The following is a 20,342-nucleotide window of genomic DNA, read 5'->3' as shown; positions in this document are numbered from 1 at the left end:
CTTGGGGGTATAGTGTTTTATCATCATCCATGACTTATGGAAACCATCACATTTTTATTTTTTATTGAGTGTATCAACCCAGTTGAAGAAAATACACATCCACTATTGTTGCTCATTTAATTGTACTCCATATTAATAGAGGGGTGGGTTGGTTGTGTTTTAAAGCAGTGATTCAAAGGAGATTTGATGCTATGCTTTACGTTTATGTACAATGTTTGTGCTTTACACGGGTAGCGGCGACATGCCTTTATTGACGATGGACTCTGAGCTGGACAGACTGTCAGTTAATTTTTATTCTGCCGTTTGAGCCATGTCATGATGCTGTGTCATCATGGCAGCGCTAATGATGTCACACTATCGTCACTAGGGTGTTGTTAAATCAAAGTGACGAAAACAATGAATGATGTTGGATGTAGTTATGCAGAAAACTTTTTGGTGAATTTAAACAATAAAGACTAAAGACCATTGACTTGCATGTTTTTTTCTGTGTGTGATGTTTTTACTTGTTTTAATAAAACAAAATTTTTTACTGCCTTAAATCCTCTAGAGGGATGCAGACATAAAGCGGAAGTCCTGACAGTCGTTCGCCCCCTTAGTGCTTAAAGAAAGTGATCAATAGTACTTGTCCATTCATGATTGCGCAGTGTGTGCTTGCAGCTATATCAAAAAGATTGGAATAATTATCTTTAAAAGTTAACCAGTTCGATAATGTTAAAGAAATTTTAAAAAGGCATAAAAACGTTCAATGACTAACAGCAAATATATGCTCCCAATGGCTTCATACAGTAATGGCTAAAAGTCAGTTGATGAACTATACAATTAATATTTTAATATAAATAAAGAGCATAACAACCACAGTTATACATATTTTGAAAAATGCGTTCCTTGACACTGTACAAAAATGGAGAAAAACAGCTTTTCACTGATGTTATCTTTAATTTGACATCATGGTTCTAAACTTTAGTAGATGTGGTTTAATCATTAAACTTGCTTCTTGGAAACATCTATTTCAAAGTTATCTGCTTTGTAAACAATAAGTCAGTTGGCCGTCAAGGCTTACGCATTTAAAAAAATAAATACATAAAACTAATATTAGAAAATAGCTCTGAATGAACCAAAGGTAGTCTGACGACACCTACTGGCCAGATACACACAGTGTTGCACAAACTGTATTATGCAAAAAAAAAAAAAAGCAAGAAATTACAAATTAAAAGATAGCAGTTCGTTATGTTGTCATTGTAGGAGTATGTGGACTAATAATAATTCAAAGTGTCAAAGTGAAAGTTGAGTACTTGTCCAGACAGTGAAAACCAAACAGAGACAAAGGCGAGTGAAGGCTAGTGTGTGTGTGTGTGTGTGTGTGTGTGTGTGTGTGTGTCTGTGTGTGTGTAGGTGTGTGTCTGTGTGTGTGTGTTTAGGGGGTTGGCTTTTATTTATCTGCGGATCGCCAGATTGAAAGTTCCCTCGGTTCACTTTAAGGAGACATCCGCCTGCACAGTGTCTTGTTCTGACGCTCACTTCGCTGCTTCCAGTCCCTTAATGAATACCACACGTTGAAAACAGCAGCAGTAGCCTACCTAATCGTTTCAGCATTGAGAACCAAAGACGCACAACCTCCAATTAGAAGATGGACCCGTGTTTTTTTCTATACTTTTAACTCTTTAAACTGTGACGCTTTTGAAGTTTGGTAGGAGAGCAGGATTTACAACTGATCCAGTGTCCGATGTTTCGCTCTTCTCCTTGGGTTTGACTTTGACTGAACTATCCCTGAACTAGACAATCCCTCACTTTTGGGCTCTGAGATGGGAATTTTTTTTCATCTGCTGCTTTTGCATTTACTTTCGAGTTTTGTATGCAACGCCGTCGCTTTCGTGGAGGAACCCTCCGGAGGCAGGTCGGACGGGTACTGCGGGCGGATCCTTCGGGCGCAGACTCAGGGCACCCGGAGGGATGGCCACCATGAGTTCAGGCTCAGAGTGGAAGGAGACCCAGAAACCTACAAACCTGGCCATAAGTACAGAGGTAGTGTTTTAGTCAAATAGCGCATCAAGTAAATATGTAAAAAATGTTTAAAAACAGGGCACGGTCTACATGGGATCCAAAGTATTGTTCATGTCATACTCACTTCAGATGAAATTCAGATCAAATAAATTGCAGTTGATGACACTTTAAAAAGCTCCTACAGATCCCCCAAAAGGCGTATGAGAAGTGTAGCCTACTTTGCGAGTTGATCTTTGACATATTCTCTATGATAACAGGCACACAAACACATTTGACTCACTGTCTCACATTTACAGTCTATGTAAGCTGTTACACAACTCAAATGACAAAACGGTGTATTTTATGACAAATTTAATAAATAAAATACAAAGACATCTCTCGTTGTGATAGGATGGATATAGTAGCATTTATTGATTTGAGCTTCAAAAACATGAATTCACGTTCCTTTTTTAGAATTTGAACAGCTTGTCAATGAAACATATTCCAAAAGCCCGAACAGCCTTAAAGTGACTTTAAATCTTACCTTTTGAAATTTTTGATTATCTGACTGGTTAGTATGAAAATGCAAGGCAAGGACACAGGGGTGAGCTGTAGAACGAAATTGCATCCAAATGTAATTTCCTTGTCTGAGCCCCTGATGGCTTTGCCTGCACAAGTTAATTGGTTGTCTTTTATTGTAGTTTAAGATTTTAAGCATCAATTTATAGCTCTCATATTGAAAGGCTACCTCCTTGTGTGTTTCCCTTGCATCATCCAGTGGTATCCTGCAAAATTTAGCGTGAAGCGTTAATGAAGACTATACGCCTCTGTTCTGCTTTGTCTCTCTTGATTATAAACACAATGTTCTTCCTTTATAGTGGTCCTCCTGGCAACCAGCCCGGCTTATTTCAGAGGTTTCACCCTCATCGCATTAAAGGAGGGCAGAGAAGGCACCACAGACGATGACTACACAGGCCAGTTCCAGGTAAGGATGATTAGATGTGAAGAAGAAATGATTGCTGCATGCTAGTTGTGTTCTCCTAAATCCATATCAACTTAGCTGCAATTTATCTTCTGAAATGGGAATTTAAGGATATTTTACTGACTACAACACAGTAACCTTGGACGAACCTCGACACTGATCTGTCCTATTGTTGTGTAGAAGAACCTTTGCTTGCTACTTTGGTGCTTTAATTTGCAGACATGTCGCAAATGTCTCTTAAGAAGGAGAGAGGGAAGGCGAAAGCAAGGGAGGGCAGAGAAAAGATATACACAGAGACATTTGGAGAGATTTGAGATGTTTGTTTCAGTAGTAACACAGCTCACACTGTGAAGCACAGAGCCCCTAAGGAGAACCAGACTTCCTCAATTAACTCCTGCCCTTGTAAACAGGAACACACATCCGTAGCTGTGTTTTCACATGCTGATCCTAGCCAGATTCTTACTTCACTAAACAGAGCTAGATGATGCCTTTCTATACCCAACAGTTTGATCCAAGACTGAAATGATTTTTCTTAAGGGTTCCAACATCCCTGAAACATAATCAATTTTAAGATTTCATAGTACAGGTGCTCTCCTTGCATGTATACTTTACAATCAGAGTGAGTTATCTTTGAATGAACGATTAGGATTTTAATTGTTGATGAACAAAACCATCCTTCAACAATCCCCAAGCAGCCTCAACAAACAAGCAGCAAATCATTCATTATTTGGCTACGGTTATACAAGTATACTTTATTGACATGAAGTTAAAAAAGTATTTTCATTAAGCAGATGTGAATGTTTGAAGTATTTATGAACATGTACATTAATACAAGTAAAACAATTTAAAAGAAGCAGTTTTTAAAACGTTGCTTTGCCCGTTTTGTGAACATGCAGAAGCACAAACATGCAGGAAGTGCTTCACACATTTCAGCCCCGGTTTCACATTATTAGATTTATTGAAAGAAGCCAGCAGCAACCTGTATGTTGACGGTACTATAAGGAAACCTACTGCAGATGTTTACCATAAATGATTAAGAGTTCACAGCAATACTGCTGCTGCACTTTAATGCAATGTAGCTTTGAGCCAAATGCTCACATCAAAATCTCTTCACAGTGACAATGCTCACAGATTTCAACAGAAAACAAAAACAATTTTCTTTTGTTCGGAATTTTAAAACTTAAGAGAAATTGTATGTTCGCTCCCACAAAAGAAGCACTGTTGATCGACTGATTTTTTTTGTTGACTTACATTTTGCTGTGGGTTGGCAAGGGGTCCATTTCACATTTCAACTTTAAGAAAAATAAAGCAGCTGTTCCAGCAGTGGTCGGACGTCAAATGTCTAAAATTAAGACATTGAAATTCCTAAATAGTCTGTAGACTCCTCACTGCAATTGGTTTTATGAATATAGGAACCATGTTTTTTTTGTTACTCAGAGAAGGACCATTGCAATTTTACAATCATGAAGACTTAGTCTATATGATTAGACTTAGTCATGGACTATTCTGCTGCATCAAAAGTAAGTGTGCATGACATTTGTCAGCAGTGTTTATAGTTCAGTCTAAATGTCTAAAAGTGAGACTGTACAAGCTGAGGATGTGCCCAACCATATTTCTTGATGTGCAGCAGCCCTATCAGTTGGCTATCCGATACGTAAATTACTAATTGAGGACGTAAAACCAATATAAAAAGGGATTGGTCCCGTCTCTTTATTTGTTTAAATCAACAACACCCACTGTTAAGAATATTCATGTCCGCTCTGACTCACTCAATACTCTCATAAAGTTTCTGAGAGCCCATTGCTCAGTTTGTTCCTCCTTCAACAAGACCTGTCTCTTTTTTTTGTTCATTGCATCAACATTTGGTAATTAACTTTAAATGAATGCAGTATCCTGTGTTTAAATAACTGTTGAGACAGTTTAGCTTGTTCATTAATCACTATTTAGTGTGCTTGTTATTAAGACAAACAAACTAAAAGCAGATTATTTTGTTGTAAACCATCTTTCTCTGGTTTCTCCTGTTAATACAGAGACTAGAATTGACAAAGTTAAAGGTGCAATTGTAAGAATCGTCTCACTGGCTTTAATTACCATGCCTTATGCCAATTATTGGTGTCAGCCCTTATCATTTGTTACACCTAAAACAACCACATTCAAATTCCACAATATTCTGTGTTTTACATTTGATTCCACTGTCCCTGTCAAATTGCCTGATTAAGTCTATGTTTTCTGCATCGTGGAAATCATCCATTAACTGGAGCTACAGCGAATCTATTGTTACAGCCCCAACTGGTGGTGGGTTACATTACAGTTATACAAAATGTTAGTAAACCACCACAAACATCTGGTGCCTGTTGACAAGGGTGAAATAGTTTGTTTAGTTGACTAAATTTGCACATCCCTATTGTGAGCTGAGCTTAAATAAAACAAAAGCTTACAATATGGTTTTGCAATCTACATCCTGAGGTAAACACACTTTCCAGGTACCACTGATTATAAGAAGACCAAATTGAAACAATTAGCCTTTCTGTGATACTATAATTTTTTTTTGTTTTGAAGTTTCCCTTTCGATAAGAGACAGAAACATGAGAGCTAGAAGCTTTTTTGGTACACTCTCAATCGCTTGAATTAAGCCTCTCTTTATCAAAGATGCTGACAACAATAATGAAAAAGGATGTGATTCATTTTCCTAAGAGTAAGTTATTAGGCTGGTTTCGCAATGTCTTGATTGTTATTGTGCATGAGAAGAGCTAAATGAACCCAGTTGTGGTTCTTCATATGGCTGTACTCTCTATTTGCTCTCTGGTATGGCGTTGTTTTTGGCAGCTGTCCTGGAATGTGCCCGCCTGCTGTTTCACTAAAACACCACAGCTGGGAGCCACTGTCCATATTTTTTCCTTGAGCAATAATGGTAAACTGACTTCATTTGTTTATATTGTGGCCTTTCTGGACTTCATACAACTTAAGCTTTTTACACTGCATGTCAGTCACACGTTTAAACACTGAAGGCAATATTTAACAGCCTATGTGGGCAATTTATGTACCAGTATCTTCTCTCAAATACTTCTGTCATACCTTAGATAGTATGTCTGTAAGTGTTTATTTGTATGTGATAGCAACTCTGTCCCACTGAGCCTGAAGTCCTTTTCTGCTTGGAAATGTGTATTTGTGCTATAGCACTGATAAAGCATATGGGTGTACGTGATGGTCTGCATGTGTGCTTTTCCCAGCCCCTTTTGTGTGAGTGTGGGACTAAGCTTCTATTTATCTTGGCCAGCAAAATGTTTTTGCTCTGGGAGACAAACTGAGCTTGTTTGGATTAGCAGAAGACAAGCAGACAGATATTATCTATTTTATTGGCTTGGATTAGTGAGAGATCTGATTTTAGGTCATGGTAAATGTACCAAATCGGTTTACTGTTCAAAACTATGTAAAATAGAAGTATTTGATTAGCTGCGAGAACATTAAGGATGTGGATAGTTTAAATGATGGAAACCTGATATTTAGGGTAGTAACGTGGGCACACACCCATTCCTGTTCCTATGATAAAAAGAAGTTTACATGGACTGTATATTTATTTACAAAAAAAGGAACTTCATGCGAAGCCAGAGGACAGCTTACAAAGTAAATGGAGCCACGTGTTAGTTCAGGCAGGTCATCTATTATGGTTCCAGAGTTGGTGTCAGCTGAACTCACGCAAGCCTCATCAGCTGATGGCCAGCTGATCTGCTAAAAGCAACCCTGTGGAATAGTACATCACTCGATCAATCAATTTTCAACTTGATTTGTTAGAGACCGTGTGCAATTAAGACATAAATGTAACCATTTGATGGTTAGCCTTAGGCTAATTTACATCTGCAGTCCCTTTGGCAGGTAACAAAACAACATATATAAAACATACATCACTCAGCAAGTACCAAATAGCAATATATACATAAAATGTCCCTTGCAGACACACACACAAACCCACATTAACGCCTTGTCAACCCCATGAGGGGATTAAAGAAAAAAATGAGTGAGACAAAAAATTATAAAGAGTTAATTACTGACGAAAACTCCAAACGACCATCACATTATATGCCTGGTTGATAATGTTCACCATCCAGGGGGACAAGCCTTAGTGAGGAAGCCTCTCAAAAAAAATGCAACAGGTCGTTCTGGCAGACAGCTCCTGGTTGAGAGCTAAGGTTTTTGTTAGATTGGTCATTTTTAACTGTCAAAAGGCAAGGGGCTGGCCTTGCAACTGCAGGTTGTACATGACTAAGGTGGAAACCAGCCATGGTAGTGCAGAGCAGGCAGCCCAGTAAATGAGCTACTGCTGGGAAGGGCAGCCGAAAACCAGCCTCAAAATTTCAGTTCCTGGACACTCGGGTGGAGGGGCTTGAAAGTCCCAGGTGTGCTGCTAAAAAGAGCGCCAGTGTACTGGGTGCTTAGATTGCCAAAATGAATTAATGCCCAGTATAATTAGTCAAAAGTTGCATACTGAACATACAGTTATTATTGTAAATATTTGGACAGGCCACTGTATCATTTTTCATTTTTTGGTGTTAGAAACTTCAGTAATGATCCTGAGGAAAGATAATAAAGCAATATAATATATTATAGTTATAGTTATAACATGTAACTATAGTCGTTTAAGCAGTCAATCTCATTCAATAAATCTTTATTTGTATAGCACCAATTCATAAGAAGTGTTATCTCAAGAAACACAAAAAGCAGGTAAAAGACCTCACTCTTTGTTATCTAATATTATAAAAGAGCAGGTAAAAAGACCTACTCCTTGTGGTCCAAAAAGCAGATAAAAACCTTACTCATTGCTTTATTACAAAGACCTGGCTTAATCCATCATTAGCACTTTTAGCAAAGCAACAAAAGTTACAGTGGTAAGAAATAATGTCCTTTTAAGAGGTAGAAATCTTCGGCAGATTCCAGGCTCATGATTAAACGGGGGGGTTTGTTCAAGCAGGCCGTCCACCAACACTCAGGAGTTCCCAGGAAAAAGTGATGTGGTTATGTGGTTAGTAACTGAGTAGTTGTTTAAAGGCTTTCACATAATAGAACTAGTGTTACTGAAATTTAACTGGAAAATACAACGGAATACACACAACTTCACACACTCACTTACACTCATACCCCAAGGTAATTTGGAGTGCACTTGTCCAAATTCATTTTTTATTCACATTTCATAGCCTTTCTAGATTAACAGTAAGCTAGGTCAGACCCACTTAATCAGTTGGACAGCAATTAAAAAAAGCTACTGTCTCTCTCAGCTGTTCCCCAGCCCACTCCAAAACTCCTATACTCAAGTAATATAATCAGCAGAGATAATTTTTTATTTAAGTTACACACCCCAAGAAGAAATTGGATTGTTACGTATTGTTAATACTGTAACTACTAGCCTATTTGCATTTTTTTTTGTCAATGTCCCAATTATATCCCAGCTGCATGCACTCAACTCCTTCACAGTCAGCAGAGCAGAGCTTGACATAGTTTGTAGTATGCTCTGCTAGCTAAGTTATTTACTGTTTAATGCTAAGAACACTACATCTTGGGTCACTGCTAGGGGTTGACGATTGTTAGCCCTAGGGGCCCCTCACTGGTCCAAACCCCAAGCAGTTGCCTGTCTTGGCAAGTGGCCTCTGACGAAGCTAGGAGGACGCCTGAGTAAACGTAGCTTTGACCAAAATATCACAGGGCTATATGCGGGAAGCTCTTTAGTTAATGTTTACAGTTCAACATCTATGAGTGAGAAGTAATGGAACCGATCCTCATATGACTTAAAGATATAGGCTGAATCTGGGTCATCGGGGGTCACTATTATTTTCTTTTTGTCCCTGTTATCATCATCTGACTTGCATTTGATGATGACTTTTATACAGTAAATAAACAAAAACTCACAACCGTACCACAAACAAATGCATGTTTCTTCTTAATATTGGATGTCTGTTTGCGGTGTCATATTTATACGTGTGAAGGGCTCTGTATGTTCTTATGTAAGCACTTGTGAAGCATCTGTGTTTACCATCTCAACTAGTGAGGTTTTAAGGGAGTGTACAATTGACATGGACAAATAAAGGAACAGACATGTCAGTCTCAGACAAAATAAACACTCCTTTGACAGCCTCCCCACACTCTGTATTTATGTCTTTGCCTGTCGCTTTGTCTTTTTGTCCTTCAGTCTCACACATTCTCTGTTATCTATGATGGAACAAAATGGCGTTAAACTTAAATGTGCCTGTTTGCCGTCTTTCATTACCACCATTTCCACCAAGTGTTCAGTTTGGTTTGGTACAGTACCCTAATTAATAGCTCTCAACACTGTGTTGGACTGCTATGATGTCACACAATTTCAAATCTGATGCAGCTACCTCCATCTTGCTTACAATCCGTTTAACAAATAGGGATACGATTGGTTGTGGAAACTTAAGATTTCATAATTATACAAGAATGCTACTATCTAGGGCCCCGATAGGTTCTTTAAAGACCTCTCTTGCATAATTTGCTTTTTGCTTAAGCTTTTTCCACTCTGTCATAAAAAAGGAATTGTTAAGGCTGGTTCACACGGCAGGATTTTAAAATTGTCGGCCGATTTCCCAAACTTTAGAGACCACACACATGGCGATAAATAATCGGAGGTTTTACAGTTTCGGTCGTACAGTGTGTGGTGTGCGGCCACACGGCAACATCAACACACCACACACGAACCGATTTCACTCGCGAACATCCCCCGATCAGACGGGAAATCTCGCAAAACCTCTTGAGATCAAACGTGATTCCAGAGTCAACAAACGGACGAAGAGGATGTAATAGGGATCGTTTGTGCTGTTTTTATGTGAAAAACACGTTTTAAAAAGAGGCATCAGTCAAAGGAGCGGAGACAACGGGAGCATGATCTGTACTTGCCAAATGTTGATATGGAGGTGAGTAGTTGTTGTTTTGCTCCCGGTGTTTTCGCTACTACGTCACCTCGCTTTCTGATTGGCTATGCATCACATTAAACAGGCTCGTGCTCGTTTTCTCCTCGGGGAACACCACACATGATGAGAGATCAGGCCAAAACAATCCAACATGTTGAATATCCCCGATTTGAGATCGGAGCGGTCACGACATTCTTCCGACCAGACGAGAGCAGTCTTAACACACCACACACGGCAGGATGATTTTATAAGATTATCTTTTGATGATCGGGGCGTCCTTAAGATTATCGGAAGGGGAGAAAATCGGCGTAATTATCCTGCCGTGTGAACCAGGCTTGACATTAAAAACAATCCAAAGATTTCAAGGTTCTAACACAGTATTTCTGTCAAAATAGCACACATCCATTAATGACAGTAGCATAGGCAATTACAACAAAGACAGAAAATGACATCTATGCAACAAAACAAGGAGCAAACGAACTAAACAAGAGTAAACCATGACATTAAAAAAAACCAACCCCATTTACAGATGCAATCCACTCCAGATCTACACTGTTATTTACCAAGTATTCAGAGTTTTGAGATTTGACAAAATAATTTAGCTCATAAACTGAATTTAGTATGTCTTGTCAAATTACTTCTGAAAACTTGTTCGTGTATTGAAGTGAATGACATCTTGGTTTAGAGCGGCCTGGATACTACTTTTTTCATGACAATAGAAATATGATTATATATATATATATATATACACACATATATATATCTTCCTTTTTTCTGTTTCTAGATCATTGATGAAGAGGACACACAATTCATGTCCAACTGTGCCCCTGCAGTGACGGAGAGTACACCACGTAGACGCACAAGAATACAGGTCTTCTGGACAGCACCACCTACTGGGTCTGGCTGTGTTATACTGAAGTGAGTTTTATGTTCATTGACCAGCTTTTGATAAAGAGCATACTTTCAAGAGGCCTTGTTGGAGCCCGAAATGTAGCAACTACCCAAAATGTAAAAACAATAATGTTGTAAAAAAAAAAAAAAAAAAAAAAGTAACAAAACCCAAAATGTAATAACTGGTCGATAATGTAACAAAATGCTGAGCCCAAAATGTAACAAGTTGTTACATTATTAGGAGAAAAATATTTTGCCTGCCCCATACTGTAATAACTGACCCAACTTCTTCATTTTGGGCAAAAAGTTACTATATTTTGGGCTCAGCATTTTGTTACTTTATCGACCAGTTATTACATTTTGGGCTTTGTTATATTTTTCATTTAACATTTCAGGTTTTTGTTTCATTTCAGGCTCGAACAAGCCTTGTTTGAAAGCAAAAACTTAATAAGATAATCAGTTGGCACAGATGGTGAGAATGAGCAATACTTACTTTGGTTTAAATGCAAATAGTTTTAAAGTTTTTTAATTAAGTGACATCACATGGAAATGTACTTAATTATTATGACCAATTAATACCTTGCAAGAATATGCTGAGTTGGTAGACCACTGTCAATACAATTATAACAATAATTATCCATTAACACACATTCATCTGCTGCAGAAGCAGCAGATAGGGCAATTTGGGGTTTGCTGTCTTGCCCAATGACACTTTGACATGTGACTGCAGGATCTGGGGTTTGAACCCAGAATTTCTAATTTACAGACTATCACTAACCACAGCCACCCCACACGTACCTTAACCCCAAATTGTTTGTGCTGTAATGTCAGTGGTATTTGAATGTGTGTGAATGGAAAAGAACAGATAGGCAGCTGGGCTCTTTATGTAGCAGCCTCAGTCTATGAATGGGTGAATGTGACATGTATTGTAAAAGGGCTTTGTAGTAGTTCAGACGATTAGTAAAGGGCTTTCTAAGTCATTAACAATTTTACCATTTAGTAAGACAGCTGTCCTCCCCTCCTTTGGAATGTTTTTGTTTGTTCTGCATCAGAGAGGAGGGCAAGATTTTCTCCCCCTCCTCTTTGGACGCTGTAGCTGTTGTAGGTCTTAGATTGCATTCCTCTTCTCCTTCTCATCCTCCTCTGTCTTATTGACGCCAACCCCATCAGCCTCTGCGATAATAATGACTTCAAGTTTTGTGGGAAACACAAAACAACACAGCTCCCAGTGGCCTAAAACCCATACCCCATCGAAACACCTCCCCCTGCCAGAGCTGCCCCCCAGGGACAAATAAAGTTTTTAAAATGTAATTAAATTGAAGAATATATACACTATATGTGTGGATTTCTACATATAAATCAATTAATATTTCTGTGTAAACCTGTTCTTTTCTTTTCAATTTTCATAATTATGTCATGTTGTGAATTGTCTTCTGTTAGGACCCTGTTGAAAACAAGATAATACATCTTAAGGGATAAATAAAATACAAACACTGTAAACTGCCTCAAGTATTTGAATGTCTGTTTTTGAGCAACCCTGCGGCCTTTTCTGCAAAGACTAGCGGTTCACAAACATGTTCATGTTTCAGACAGAGTCTCAAAAAACAGTGGTCACTTTACTCTATAGCATGGGAAATCTAGCAGAATTTCTTATTGATTAGTTGGGAAAGGAGAACCTTGTGAGTTTGTGTTTAGAAGAAGCAACAAAAGTGTTGTAGCATAAAATATTGCAGGTCCTTTTGCTTTCTGTCTTAGTTTAAATGAAATAGCCTTTTTACCCCTTTTTTTCATTACCTTTAATCCTTTCTTTTCAGGGCCAGTATTGTCCAAAAGAGAATCATATATTTCCAGGAGGAAGGCTCTCTCACTATTCGACTGTGTGAAAAAGGTAACGATAGCTACATATTTTCTCTATGGGATTCATATCTCTTTATCTTTGTTCTTTTTATAACGCTGCCTTTTTTTTAACCACTTTTGCCCTTGTGCCAAAACATCATTAACACATTTGTTAGAAAGATATGAATAAGAAACAGAAGAAGATGAACAGCAGTTAAACGAAGAAATGATGGTGGGGATAGAAGAATGCAGGTAGTGATCATGGGATGGGTTTCCTTTTTTTTTTTTTACAAAATCTTCCTTATATCTTTCCTTAAAATAAAAATTATATATGACAAAATGAGACCAAATGCTATCTATTCATTTGCTAACTCTATCTGCTTTCACAATGAGAGGAAGGGGAAACTTATTTTAAAGTGACTCATCAATAATGAGCTCATTCCCTTGACCATTCCTTTAAAAGATATACTGTCCAGAGCTGCCATGTGTTGTACAGTATAGGCTATAGCAGCCTCTAAAAGTCTGTCAGAAATGTTTAATCCACAAAAAGTATGACCATTTGCTAGTATTATAACATGCACATATACAATGCTTATTAACAGATCTAAACAAATATTAAAAATCCTGAAATGTTTTGAGTTTTTTGATACACCATACAAAACCCAATTTCCTGTCATATAGGGTCAGTTATGAACATCAATGGTCAACTCTGCAAAACCTCTAGTTGTAATTCTCAGACATTTGCCTTCACAAGAAAATATTTGATATATGTTTAAAACGGCAACAACCTACATGGACATCTGCAACTGTCCATGTAGTCGAACATAACATAATAACATGAGTGCTTGGTAAAAAACCTAACTGCGTGTATGCTGAAGGCCTGATGTCCAACATTTGGGGACAGTGGTAGGGAGCCTGGGGAAGGCATTGACAATACTGCATGGCATTTGGGAGAGACAGTAAACTGAAATGACACAGGAGTTAGTAATATGGCTAAAGGTTTAAAGAATTAATTTCAAGGAGCGTGTATTTATGTGCGTTGCTATTTGAATGTCCTGTCTCCCTGTAGAGCGTGTTTTTGGGGAAGCCACAGAAGCTCCAGTCGTGGAATGCTGTGCTTGTGGGACAGCAAAATACAGGCTCACCTTCTATGGCAACTGGTCAGAGCAACAACATCCAAAAGACTACCCAAGTGAGTTCAACAGACCACCATGTAGATATACAGTATGTCCCTGTAAAGCAGCAACTACTGCCCTTAGAAAACACCACTGCTGCTTCTTTGTCAACTTCATATGGAGCTGACAGGGATAGAGAACGAACACTCACAACAAACTGTTGAAAGGGAAACAAGAAAGGGAAAACTAATTCACAAAGTATGGCTGCGTAAATATTGTAAAATTAAACAACCAACTCAGTATGATACAAGGATCATTTTCAAATCATGAGCCATTTAGTCAGAAAAAAACATTGTATTAAATAATCATTATCTTCCAGTATTGTGTCAATAATCTGTTTCAGATCAAAATTTTGAACCAAAAAACACATGCTGACCATCTGAATAATACTTTAAGTTTTTCTTGAAACCCTTGAAGACAACTGGCAACAAGAAAGATACTCATTTAATCAGCTTGAATTTATATTATTCATCAGAGTTGCTATCACTTACACTAAATTTTTCTTTATCTTTTGTCTTTCAGGACGAGCCAACCACTGGTCAGCTCTGATAGGTGCATCTCACTCCCGAAGCTACACGCTTTGGGAATATGGAGGGTATGCAAGTGAGGGTGTTCGTCAGGTAGCCGAGTATGGCTCCCCCATCAAGATGGAAGAAGAGATTCGACAGAGGGTAGGGGTCATGCTCCATTTTTGATGAATCCCCACTATTTAAATGTTTTACTTTAAACCTTATCTGGCCATCATGTGTATTGACCATCACATGTATTGGCCATCACGTGTATTGTAACTAAGGTCTTGTGTCCTGCCTGTCTGTATACTGCTACTGGATCTATCTATCTATCTATCTATCTATCTATCTATCTATCTATCTATCTATCTATCTATCTATCTATCTATCTATCTATCTATCTATCTATCTATCTATCTATCTATCTATCTATCTATCTATCTATCTATCTATCTATCTATCTATCTATCTATCTATCTATCTATCTATCTATCTATCTATCTATCTATCTATCTATCTATCTGGGCCAAGTACTGATGAATGAATGAAACCTTATTACTCATAGGGGAACTTGCCTTGAACCATGAAAATAAAAACTAACATATAGGCCTACAAGACAGGAGATTAAAACAAAATCATTAAAAAAAATCTTAATTATCCTGAAGATTAAACGAGGGATTTCAGTGGTACAAAGGATGTAATGCCTCTTTTAGTCCTCATCCTGGGCATAAATAAAGGTTTATTTTTTCAACTGCATTCATGTTCAAAACACACAAAAGAAACCTTAAACCACACAGTTTGGGGATCATTAAAGTACTTAGGGTAAAGTATTATAGACAAAAAAAGACTATAGTAGTGTAAAACCACCTTACCATTGCTGAACTGCTGCCCCTTTGACTATAAATAGGAGGACAAGGGAGAGCAGTCTTTGACTATGGAGTCATCAAGTTAATTCAACAAGGCAAACAAGTAGTGACAAACAACAACCAAACAATGCTGAAATCAGGATGGGAAGGAGGGAAGTTGTGAATAGTGACAAAATAGTGATCTTTACTACAGACATTGAAGAACTCGGCTACCTCAGGACAATTTACTAAAAGATTTAGTGTAGAGTGTACTTCTTGGGTGGTACAACATGTATCCAACAAAAGCAAGCACTGAAGATAACGGAAAAAGTCTTGCTTCTTCGAATTATTGTTTCATGTAACTTGATGGAAGGTATTAAAATGTCCACTCTTACACAGGATGAAATCATCCATCTGTTTCTCCAGTGATCACCTGGTAAACATGTGTGATTGCATTCCTTAACTTTTTCCACTTAAACTGTTTAGTGTCAGATGTTTACATGGAAAGCTATCCTGTGTGAGAGGTTGTTTAAACTTTTATTTTGGGTTTTTTTATGCTTAACATAGTTAAGTCATACAAATTGTATTCATCTGTAGTTTGAATTATCTGAAGCACATTTCTTGGCATTCCTAGAATAACATTTGAAATCATGTAAATTGTAAATTTCTCCACTTGCGGGATGAATAAAGGATTATCTTATTTTATGTATCCAATTATATTATATGGAACTGCTTGTGAGGAACTTAAACTAATAACAAACGATAAATGACAAACTCAGCAAGAAAAACAGTTAGTGAAAGCAACCTCAAGTTTTTTTACAATGTTATGTTTGACTTATGGCTGGCCTTAAAATGGTATTTTGTGGACTTCAAATAACATATTTTCTCTCCCAAGGGCTGGTCCAATTGGGCCCACAGTATATGGCTAGCTCTGTGTCTTCTATCTATCACACTCTCTCTTCGTGAGCACTGCAAGTGGCCATTTGCAAGTGAAAAATTGTGTTTTGTTAGAGTGCTGCCAGTTTGGTGTGTGCCTGTCAGTTTAGGTTTGGGTTGTTGCGTGTAGACATTAGAGGCTGACAGGCAGCCTTAACCTCTCTCTCGGGTGGCTGTGTCAGTCCTTTAGAAAATACCTACCCTGACACAACACGTTTCATACTGTTTAATAGCAGAATGAGATGGCTTAATTGTGTTCTGTAGATTGGGATTTACAAAGAATACAGTGTAGTTTGATTTTATACTAGAAGGATAATGAAGAGTGCCAAAGTGTCTAGACTTAATAAAAGAAACTGGCCTTTTTTTCTTTTTGGAAAAGTCCAACTGTTGTGTCTGTTTTATTTAATGCCATTTGAGTTTGAGCCATTTTCTTTTTTTTTTTAAATTGGGCAGCTGTGGATGAGTTGTAGAGTTGGCCAACCAGGAGGTTGGGGTTTGATCCCCAGTTTTGTTCAGTTCAGTTCAGACCTGCAGGCACATGTCTGGTGTTTCCTTAGGCAAGGCTCTTAACCCCAAATTGTTTAATACTGTATTTTAAATTCAGTTGCCTAGATGTTCCTCTTCAACAGCGTTGGGTTTGAATGCCATGTTTTACTTTTAAAATCACTTTCTATGTAACTTAACCATTAACAACAATGGAAAGGAATTCAGGAAAAACCTGTGGACATCTAAGCTTCTCTTATGGTCCGAACAAACTTTTAACTCGGAAAAAATACAAAAAAAATTACGTACGTAAAAAATACGTAAAATGATAATAATATCAGGTGCTGCTATGCCACTGCATTAATGCAGGCTACTGCACAATGGCAGAGCTCACAAGCCGGCTGTCGGAATTTCATCTTTAAACATTCATAAAAAGGAAACAAATCAAATAGAAATTCATCAACATGCTTAAAATAAGGATGGCACTTTCCTTGATCTAAATCTGCTGTTTGTCCTAATTCACATGTAGTACACACTTAACTTTGTAGATGACAAAAGTTTGTACTTTCTCAAGGCTGAGCAAAATTGAGCTGTCCATGCACTAATACAACAAGTTAATGGAACTAAAAACAACTAAAAGGATGCATGTCCTTATCTTTGGGGTGCTAACCTAAGATCGGATGAACATCAAAGGCTGCTGTAAAGGTGGGATGCCGACATGGGTCAGTAATCCCTGTTTTAGCTGGGAATCTTAAATCCACAGGAGCAATCAGCTGTGGTGATGGTGGACAAAGCCTAAAGATCAAACTCTCTTGCCCAGTGCTTTACGTGTGCTTCATATTTTACACAGGCCTAAGTCAATCGATGCAGACAGGTTGGCAGAGGGACAGACACAGGCACAACAGCAGGGGAAACCAGACCTGACAGCTCTTAGTGTTATACAATGACATCCCAGAACACATTGTTCTGAAAGTCACAAGGATCATGACCAAATTTGACACTGGCACCAAGTCTGTTGTTAAATTTGAACCTTTGAATTTTTCGTAAATCATTCTTGCTTTCTTCTCTTAATGAAGAAAGTGTTATATGTGCCCTCTGAACAAACTTTCATACCTGCTAAAAAAAATCTGTTCACACACCAAAAGCAGGTTGATTCCATTTTGATGGGTTCCATTTTTTATGGAAGGGGCAGAATATTTTCCACAAAAAAGTAAATATCGATAATAAAATTATTCAGTTGTATTAGATTATATAATTGTTATGCATGTTACATAATTCACAATAACTATTTTCATCATAGTAAACAAATAATATATGTGCAGTAAGTGTATAGCAAACATTGATCAGTTCCATAAGTGGCTAACAGAAGGCCTGTGGGCTACATTGGTCAGTGGTATAGGACTTACAGTTTCCTAATGACACTACTAATTAAAATGTATCAAAAATATATATGTGGCTTTAGGAAAACCTTTAGTAATAGGTATGCTATTATATAAGTAACATCAACATACAATGCATGTAACCTTTCTACAGCTCTTCTCTTACATGTTAAATGATAGCCGGTGTGCATCGAATGTACAACGTGCAAAAACATGTAGGCTATTTGAATGTAAATAAGGGGCTCCCATTCCATGAAAAAGCATAAACTTTAAGGTTGATTATTAAAAAATTCAGAATTTCAATTTAGAACTGCTCAGTAATTTGGTTGAAGTTAGCACCTTTACATATCAAAACTACTGAGCTGATAGAACACAAATGTAATGGCACACTCTGCACGACACAAAACATAAGAGAACTTGCAGCTTTAAAATACAGTAGATGCCAAGAATATGGCTATGGCCAGACAGGGCATAGTGCACTTAAATATATGGGGCACTTTTTTTCTGTAATCAAAAAGTAAACGTTTTATGGTTGAAGGGAAAAACTGCTGAGAGGGAGACAAAAAAAATGCTGACGTGTCTGTTAAATTTGATCTTAAAAAACCCCCAAAACAAACAACCTCTTGGTTCGTTCTGTCCTTTCTAACATGTTTTGGAGTCAGTTAAGTTCATATTTCTGTATTTGTTTTAATTCTGATGGTCAGTGTTTGTCTGTTTTTCAATAAATATATTTCCATTTTGCCGAGAACCATTTTCAAGTTTGCTCGAGTAACATTGTGTGCTATGTAAAATATACTATATCCCATATAACCACTTACTACAGTTATGGAGATGGAGGCACAACGTGGAGCTGTTAGTGGCATATTATCTCCAACCCAACTGCAGCTCTCTCTGTTTTTTCTTACAATTGCCTGAGTAGAAAATAGGAAGTACCTTACCACTGCAGTTTTTCCAGATTTTCAAATATGCAGAACAGGCTCTGACATGCAGGAGGTGTGTTGTAAAAAATAATCCTGGATCCCTCATGCAGCTAATGGGGCTTGTATGCAACTTTTCATGCCAGTATAATACAAATAAGTCAGAGAAACAATAAATGGCAAATGTAGACTTTTTACAGGTTTTAAGCCTTCCTTCATTTTTTTAGAGTCTGCAACATTAGTAAAAATTTTAATTATTTTACCTCAAAATACACCCCACTCTGGCTTGTTTTGAAACTGCAGTTGAAGCAGCAGGGGTTAAAGTTGGGACAGTAGAGCTGAGACAGTAAGCTTGTCAATAAACTGTGAAGGCCATTGGGGCAGGCCCTTTTTCTGCAGCAGTCACAACTAGGAATAACCACCTCAGTGATGGTGAGTAGAAACATGCAACTCCTGAAAAATTTAGGAGATTATCCGGAGTGGCTGTATATGTGAACGCAAACAGTTGAATTTTTCAGGCAAACTTCACTCGGATTTTCTCCTGCCACACTCTGAGTATTTTTGATGTGAGAATGCAGCAGCATATTCTGTAGAGAATTCAGCTCAAGCCAAAAGGAGCGGGAGTGATGTTTTTGTACTGTGACTACTGCACAGTGCATAGAGATTCTACACATGACCCTACCATGTCCTTGCATGTAATCATACGATTGCGTTGCGTTTTCAGTTTGCCAATATATTGTTTTCAGTTCTTTTGTTGATATTGTCAACAATTATTACAATTATTTGTTATATTGTTTTGTTGGGCTACACATAGATAATTCGGCAAATACTCTCATTACAGTGTAGAGCAGTAGACTCTGTTTGTCTGCTACCTTCACATTGTTTTTTTACTCAACATCTTACCTCAGGAAACCCCCTGCCCCCTGAGCATATGTGAACAGCAAGGTAGGGAGAATCTCGAGAGCACTCTCGTAATTATAGAGATATTTTCCGTGTGCATATGTGAAAACAGCTTTACTGATGATTAACACTGCTTACCAAGTTTTTATGTGCTGTAAGACTTCTTTCCCTTCCTTCCTTTTATTCTTGAGTGCATGTTCAGAGGTTGGAGTATTCACACTTTCCACATAAGAAGCACGGCTCAGGTACTGATAGCAATGCTAATCAAGACTATATAATCTATTTTCCAGAAGACCCCACCGCTCAAAGAAAAACCATTCTCGAGAAAATGTGAAAATATATTTGAATAGCTAAACAAGGGCTACACAATTTACTTTCTTTATATGGTTGATGTGTGTGATGTGGTTGATATGTGTGTTCAAACATAAGTAGACAAGACTGCCATCACAACCTCTCATATGGGCTTTGGGAATAAGGCTATTGGGCAGCATTATTAAATATAGATTTTTCATGTATGGCCAGATCAAGACTTGAATTACTATTACCTAGTTGACTGACAACCTATCTATCAATCAATCAATCGATCGATCTT

At 37.8% G+C, this 20,342-nt stretch overlaps 1 protein-coding gene across 1 annotated transcript in view; it reads left to right on the top strand.

The window, feature by feature from the left end:
- The first annotated feature begins 1,447 nt into the window (after positions 1-1,447).
- spon1b (spondin 1b) overlaps positions 1,448-20,342 on the top strand; it is a 34,089-nt gene continuing 15,194 nt past the window's right edge. The window contains exons 1-6 of the mRNA XM_079345950.1: positions 1,448-2,022; positions 2,859-2,965; positions 10,664-10,797; positions 12,585-12,658; positions 13,676-13,798; positions 14,304-14,452. Coding sequence (XP_079202076.1) covers positions 1,803-2,022; positions 2,859-2,965; positions 10,664-10,797; positions 12,585-12,658; positions 13,676-13,798; positions 14,304-14,452 — 807 coding nt within the window. The 5' untranslated portion in view covers positions 1,448-1,802. The remainder of the gene's footprint in view (positions 2,023-2,858; positions 2,966-10,663; positions 10,798-12,584; positions 12,659-13,675; positions 13,799-14,303; positions 14,453-20,342) is intronic.

The sequence above is a fragment of the Symphodus melops genome, assembly GCF_947650265.1.
Source record: "Symphodus melops genome assembly, chromosome: 6".
Classification (NCBI taxonomy): domain Eukaryota; kingdom Metazoa; phylum Chordata; class Actinopteri; order Labriformes; family Labridae; genus Symphodus; species Symphodus melops.
Note: the sequence above shows the minus strand (reverse complement) of the source record. Positions and strands in the feature narration are given on the sequence as shown.